The 6,598-nt window shown below is 33.5% G+C and overlaps 1 protein-coding gene across 1 annotated transcript; it reads left to right on the top strand.

The window, feature by feature from the left end:
* The first annotated feature begins 3,976 nt into the window (after nucleotides 1–3,976).
* LOC116108198 (UPF0481 protein At3g47200-like) lies at nucleotides 3,977–5,549 on the top strand. Its single transcript, XM_031394467.1, has one exon. The coding sequence runs from the start codon at nucleotides 3,977–3,979 to the stop codon at nucleotides 5,399–5,401; it is 1,425 nt and encodes a 474-aa protein (XP_031250327.1). The 3' UTR covers nucleotides 5,402–5,549.
* Nucleotides 5,550–6,598: the final 1,049 nt, after the last annotated feature.

Raw genomic sequence — 6,598 nt, 5'->3', positions numbered from 1 at the left:
TTTAATGACACTTTTTTACCCATGGATTTTTAAAAATATCATTTTATTATCCAAATTTGTATTCCGTTTACTATCCAATCGTCAGCCGATTCTAAAATTGTTACAACCTCAAACTACCATCATTCTCTTCTCCGATTATCACTCAGCAAAACTGTAATAGCCACTACTACTCAAAATCTCATAATAAAATATAAATGAAATAATATAAAGAAATTGGGCCCAAAATTTTCTTTTTATTAAATATGTATATATATTCTTTACAAACATATACATTTTTACACAAACTTATAATGTGTACAAAAACTATTAAAACATGGTGGACAGTGTAACCGCTTCCCCTCGCGTGTCGACATCCATCCGACTGCATCCTCACCTGGATCCTGTAAAACATAGGAAAACAACGGGGTGAGCACTAAAACAATGCTCAATAAGTAAATCCTCTACTCATCTATCCCCGTAACTCTTTCTCTAATTCTTTCCTTACAACTTCTCATACCATTTCTCTTTGGTACTTCTCTTTCTCTTTCTCTTAGAACTCCTTTTTAGTAACTCTCTCTCCAATAAGTCACGGCCCCATCTTACCGGGGGCACGGCCGGGACTCACTCCCACTCTACGTGACCTCTACTTATTCTCGATAATGGAGATAAGTTTAGTTTTGGAGAGGGCCATCGATTGAGTATGTTGATTAGTAGTGTAAAGGCGAGAAAGATGTTGAGAAAGGGGTGTTCTGGATACATTGCTCATGTAGTACAGAGTGGTGATGTTCCACAGTNACATTTCTTTGATTTGTCTTGATAATTGATTATGTTGACTTGATTATATATTGAGAGGAAGCGGTGTTTGTCATTTTTAAAACTTTTGTTTTCTTATGTTAATTGATGAAATGTAATTTCTTTTCGGGTTCTGTGCAAGTGAAAATGAAATGAAAACTCACGAGGTATGCAGTAGATACCGCCCGATTTGAGAAAATGTGGCTATAATTGAAATTTGCATCAAATCAATACCAAATATCATAAACTGATGTCAAGAATCATTCCTAGTAATCATAAAATGAGGGATCGTCACATAATTTCTCCAGCGTTTTCTTCCAGCGAGGAAATCGTTTTTGCCAGGAAGCTCCTAGACCTTGTCGGCCAGCAGCGGCTATACTCAAACAAGTAAGTGACTGATCCTTTCCACGCGATATGTTAAATATTTAATTGTAGTTATACCATGAACTTAGGGCATGTTTGATTTGTGAATTAAAAATTGATCGAATGAAATTATTTTTTTTTGTTTATAATAAAGAATAGAAAACAATTTGTTGTTTAACTTATATAACTTTATATGTTCGTTTGAATATAAAATTTCAAAACTCAAAATATTTATAAAATTATAAATTAAAATTTTTTAACCGGTCAAAGGAGCCGGCCGACCACTTTCCATCACACTTTCGGCGTCACCGCCGACGCCCGAACGATCAGAAGCAACCGATCTACCGTATGGCCGGATCCCGGATGCCGAAGATCGGCAATGTGATGTCACGTTGCAGTTGTCGTGATGGAGTATTACCGCGCGTGACGTCCCTACGCCAGTCTTCCATTTTCTGATGTTTTGTGTTTTCGAAATTTTGGAGTTTATGGGTCTGTGGATTTACTTGATAATAGAGGCTTTGTGAAGATGGGAGAGACGGTGATAGTCTGATAGATGGTTTTCAGGGCTAGGAGGTAATGGTTTTTAAGGTCATGTTATCTGGCTTTCTGGGTTTATTTTAATTCACTTTTGTTTTATATTTATTTGAATATGGTTTTCGGGTTCTTCCTTCACCCGGCAGCCACGATCTTTTGAACCATTTCTTAATTGATTTATGAAAAAAAAATTGGACGACTTTTTGGGCAGCCATGATTTTCTCAAGTATGGGGAGGTTTCAGAGGCTTGTAACTTGTAAGGCGGCTTATTTTGGGAGGAAAAACAGTAACTTATTATGGTTAAAAAAAAAAAAATAAGATATTTCATTTTGGCAAAGACAAAAAGGAAAAACTAATTTATTTTGATATGGGAATAAAACGAAAGAAAATAAAAGTAATTTAGTTTTTGAAAAAAAAAAAATCAGTATTTTATTTTAACTTATTTTGGCAAAAAAAAAAAGAGATAAAAAGTATTTTATTTTATCGAGGGAATAAAATGAAAGTAATTTAATTTGTGAGAAAAAAAAATAAGTATTTTATTTCAGGGGTAAATTCGTCATTTCAGTGATGAGGGTATTTCTATATTTTTAATTTTACATTTGTTTATTTAAGGGCATTTAGGTAATTGGATACCATCAAAGGACCTTACTTGACTTTTGGTATCGGAGGTTCGGAGTAGACCTGGCAAAACGGGTGGGTGTGTCGGGTACGGGTCGGGTTGGGTCAAACGGGTTCGGGTTTATATACGTATCGAATTATACAGGTCCAACATATTGGACCCGTGCCCTACCCTATACGGGTACGGGTGGACCCGTTTTTTCTCTCTCCATATTTTAGTTTTTACAGTTTCACCCATAACAGTTTTCAATTATAACAGTTACACCCCCAAAATTCCTGCAGTTTTAATTTTTTACATTTACACCCCCTAAATCAACTACTCTAAATTCAATTCAATTTAGAACATAAAAAAATAAGAACCAAAATAAACAAATTACACATAAACAAACAATAACATATAATACAAAATTACAAATACCAACCAAAATAAACAAATACAAAATCACTAATACATAATTATACATAAACAAACAAAATAAGTCAATAAACTATAAATACTAACTAAAATAAACAAATACATAATCTAATATTCAACAAAAAATATTCTTAGGACAGCAAATGTTCATCCCACAGTAGGCGCGATAGAGTCTCTTGATTCCACAGTCTCGAGATTAGTTAATAGCACATCAAGATCATCATCCGAATCATCATTCACCTCATCATCTACAAAACAATGATCAACTACAAATATTAATAAATGTACATAATAAAATATATGAAATATTATGTTAACAATGATCAACTACAAATATTATGTAAATAATAAAATATATGAAACAATGATCAACTACAAAACAATGTGGACATGAAGTAATATCCAATTTATCATAAAACATGATGAAAATGGTTTTCTTCTACTTGTCTATAATTTCATGCCATTATTTGTATTCAACCTTGTGACGAGACTTTGTCTCTCCCCACTAAAAATGTGAACATAATTGAAAGTTGTACTCATCATGTTTTAAAAATATCATTTTATTATTTAAATTTGTATTCCGTTTACTATCCAATCGTCAGTTGATTCTGAAATTGTTACAATCTCAAACTACCATCATTCTCTTCTCTGATTATCACTCATCAAAACCCTAAAACCTTACTTTTATCGATCTCATCAATTACCAATAATTGGGTGATTAAGGATTGTGCAGTCGCTCTTCCTAGTCAAATTCCCTACTACTTTACAACTAATACTAAATTGTGCTTACGCATTTTACTTTAATGTACCTATTATGTTAAGAAGTTTGTACTTTGACGAATGAAACTCCAATCATGATATGTTTTGACAACTGACACTTTGCTTAGACTACTCGTTACCATGCAGATAATTAATTAATTTTGTAGAAAAGCAGGAGCTTCGACTTGCCGTATCAAAAGCCTATTTGACTATAACTACTTATTCAATTTATACTTTATTTTCATTTAGTTCAGCCACATGGTTTGCGCAGTAATTATGTTTTTGTGAATTTATATATGTTTGGGAGCATGATATCTCATTTGTAACTCCAGATAGAAATAAATAGTTAAAAATTATTATATCATACAGCATGAAATTCGATCCTTATTTGGTAGTACTTTTCATTTCTTATTTAATTAATGTTTTAGCTTGCTATTTTTAATCGAATGCATGATAATTCTGATATAATTTTATAATTTGGTTGGCTTCCAAATGACAATAGAATAATAGAAGGCGATGGCAAATGAAATAGCTGATTGTCATTCGTCTCGTCAAATTGGCATCGAGATACGGGTGGCTAATGAAACTGGTCATCCCTCATTTACCGATGAATATGATCATCGATTATCTAGTCGTATTCTAGGAAAGCTAGTTGATGTAACTTCAAAATCGCATAATCGTTATATATTTAAGGTACCTGAACATCAACGTAATGTGAATGGTAAGGCCTATGAACCGTATATAGTTGCAATAGGTCCTTATCACCGGGGTAAGAAACACTTAATGGGGATGGAAGAACACAAAAAACGGTATCTGAAAGAGCTTCTCGATCGAAAACCGGAAAAAGATGTGATAAGTTATGTCAAAACCTTAAGATCATTGGAAAAAGAAGCTCGGGATTGTTATGAAGATGATTTTGCAAATATCACGACCGATGAATTTGTGGAAATGATGCTCCTTGATGGTTGCTTCATCGTTGAGCTACTTCGCAGGTGCGTGGGTCTGGTGACGGGACAGAGAGACGGTGCCAATGACCCCGAAAGGGAATCTCTTATTTCTTTGGGTTGGATGACCAAGAAATTGGGCTGCGACTTGTTATTAGTTGAAAATCAACTCCCCTTCTTTGTTCTTCAAGAGTTGTTTAACAGGACGTCGGAAGAGCGAGAACAAGAGTATAATTTCCAGGATATGATTTTGTATTTCTTCGCTTTTTCTGTATTGCCCAACGGATGGCCAGTCTCTAAAAAATCGGATGAAAATTCAACCGAATTAAGCAATCATCTACTAAGCTTATTGCATGATAACTGGCTTCTTTGCTGTTATCCCGAGCGTGGGATCAAACCTGACGTCAATGAAAAATATTGGAGGTTTAGGCGTTGGGTCTATGCAAAGAATCGAATGAAACCTTGTATCAATGAAAATTGGTGGTTCAAACGTTGGTGCGATGCAATTTTTTGGATGTTCAAACGTGGCAACATTTATTTGAAGCTCATGCGTTGCTACATTTATTTGAAGTTCATGCGTTGCTCTACAGAGCTTGAGGAGGCTGGAATCAAGTTTGAGAGTGCTCTGGATGATAGGTTGTTTGATATAAAGTTTGAAAACGGAATAATGAAAATCCCAAGATTAGAAATTACAGGAGAAACCGAATCTATCTTCCGAAATCTCATTGTTTATGAGCAGTTCTCTCCAAATGAAAATTTTAATGGCAGACCTGTGATCAGTGATTATATGAAATTCATGGATTGCCTCATTAATTCCGAAAGGGATGTAGAATTACTTTGTCGGTGCAATATTCTTCATAATTGTTTAGGCGATGATGAAGTAGTTGCCAAAATGTTCTATAGTATTGGTGATTTCGTCAAGCTCTCCCGTGACAACTATTACTTCAGTATATTCTTCGATGTGAACAAGCATTGTGCCCAACGTCGTCACAAATGATTTGCACACTTACGGCACAAATATTTTAACAGTCCATGGGCATACGTTTCCTTCTTCGCTGCTGTTTTATTGCTGCTATTTACCTTGGCTCAAACTGTGTATTCTGTTCTCGCTTATTATAAAAAATGAATCAAAGCTCTGCTCTAAATATGGAGGCCCCCTCATGGAGACAAGTGTCAGGAATAAGGTGCTACTTTTTATGATTATCAAATGCTACTTCTTGCAATTTCTTAAAGGAGAATGCTTACTTTCGTATAACTGCATTTTCATTTAATCTTGTTTCCAACTCTTGCTAACAAATTCATGCAGCATATTGGATGTGTTCATGAATAATGTTTACATCATTATTTTTCTAAATCTTTTTTGTTTTTACATCAATTTTAAACACACTTTTTTTAAATCATGTTATATATTATATTTTTTAGGTATTAAACTAAGAGGGAGATCCTCTCTACTCATCTAACTTCGCATTTTTTTAACAGATCCATTGATACGTGGTTCATTTATTATTCAATGGCTTGGATCAGTGATTATATTTTTTCATCAATTTGATTTTCTAATATATGTATCTGTTCATTAAATTTTGATGTTTGGATAAACGTCAAAAACGATATGTTTTTTTTATGAATAAATTTTAACCAGGTGATAGAATTGTCACATGGTAGAACCTCTAAATATTAGTAAAATTACATGAACAGAGGATCCAAGTCTATTAAGTCAAACATATATATTTGGTTTTATTAAGGGTCTAATTTTGTTTTATTCTTGTTAAAGTAAGACTTGTTTAATTTGTGATAATTGCTATTATTTGATTAATATTAGTATTTCTAGTTTGACTAGAATATAAATGAATTTGTTTGTCCATTAATATTTAAAAGAATAAATAATGGAAAGCGATTTTTTAACCCCACTCATTTTATTTTATTTTTATAAATAAGGATCTAATATTGTAAGATGAAATTGTAAATTTACGAGGATTTCAAAGACTCTTTGGCTTCTTCCACACCCTTTCTACTCACCACCAGTTTTCGAATCCGCTCATATGATTAGCAATGCCTTGGCTTTGATCAATAGATATGCTTCTGTTCGTGGTTAATAATTAAACTTGTGTGAAAATTGGATATTTATGTACATTTCTTATTAAACACTTGGTGTCAGCGATCAGCCAAGCCACTGCTGGGCACGGTGCAAGTAAAA

This window comes from Pistacia vera, unplaced genomic scaffold (genome assembly GCF_008641045.1).
Source record: "Pistacia vera cultivar Batoury unplaced genomic scaffold, PisVer_v2 Contig557, whole genome shotgun sequence".
Lineage (NCBI taxonomy): Eukaryota > Viridiplantae > Streptophyta > Magnoliopsida > Sapindales > Anacardiaceae > Pistacia > Pistacia vera.
The sequence above is the reverse complement of the archived record's forward strand: the minus strand, read 5'-3'. Positions and strand labels throughout refer to the sequence as shown.

Coding starts and splice junctions, on each gene's coding strand:
- LOC116108198 (XM_031394467.1), top strand. CDS start 3,977: ATGGCAAATGAAATAGCTGATTGTCATTCGTCTCGTCAAATTGGCATC.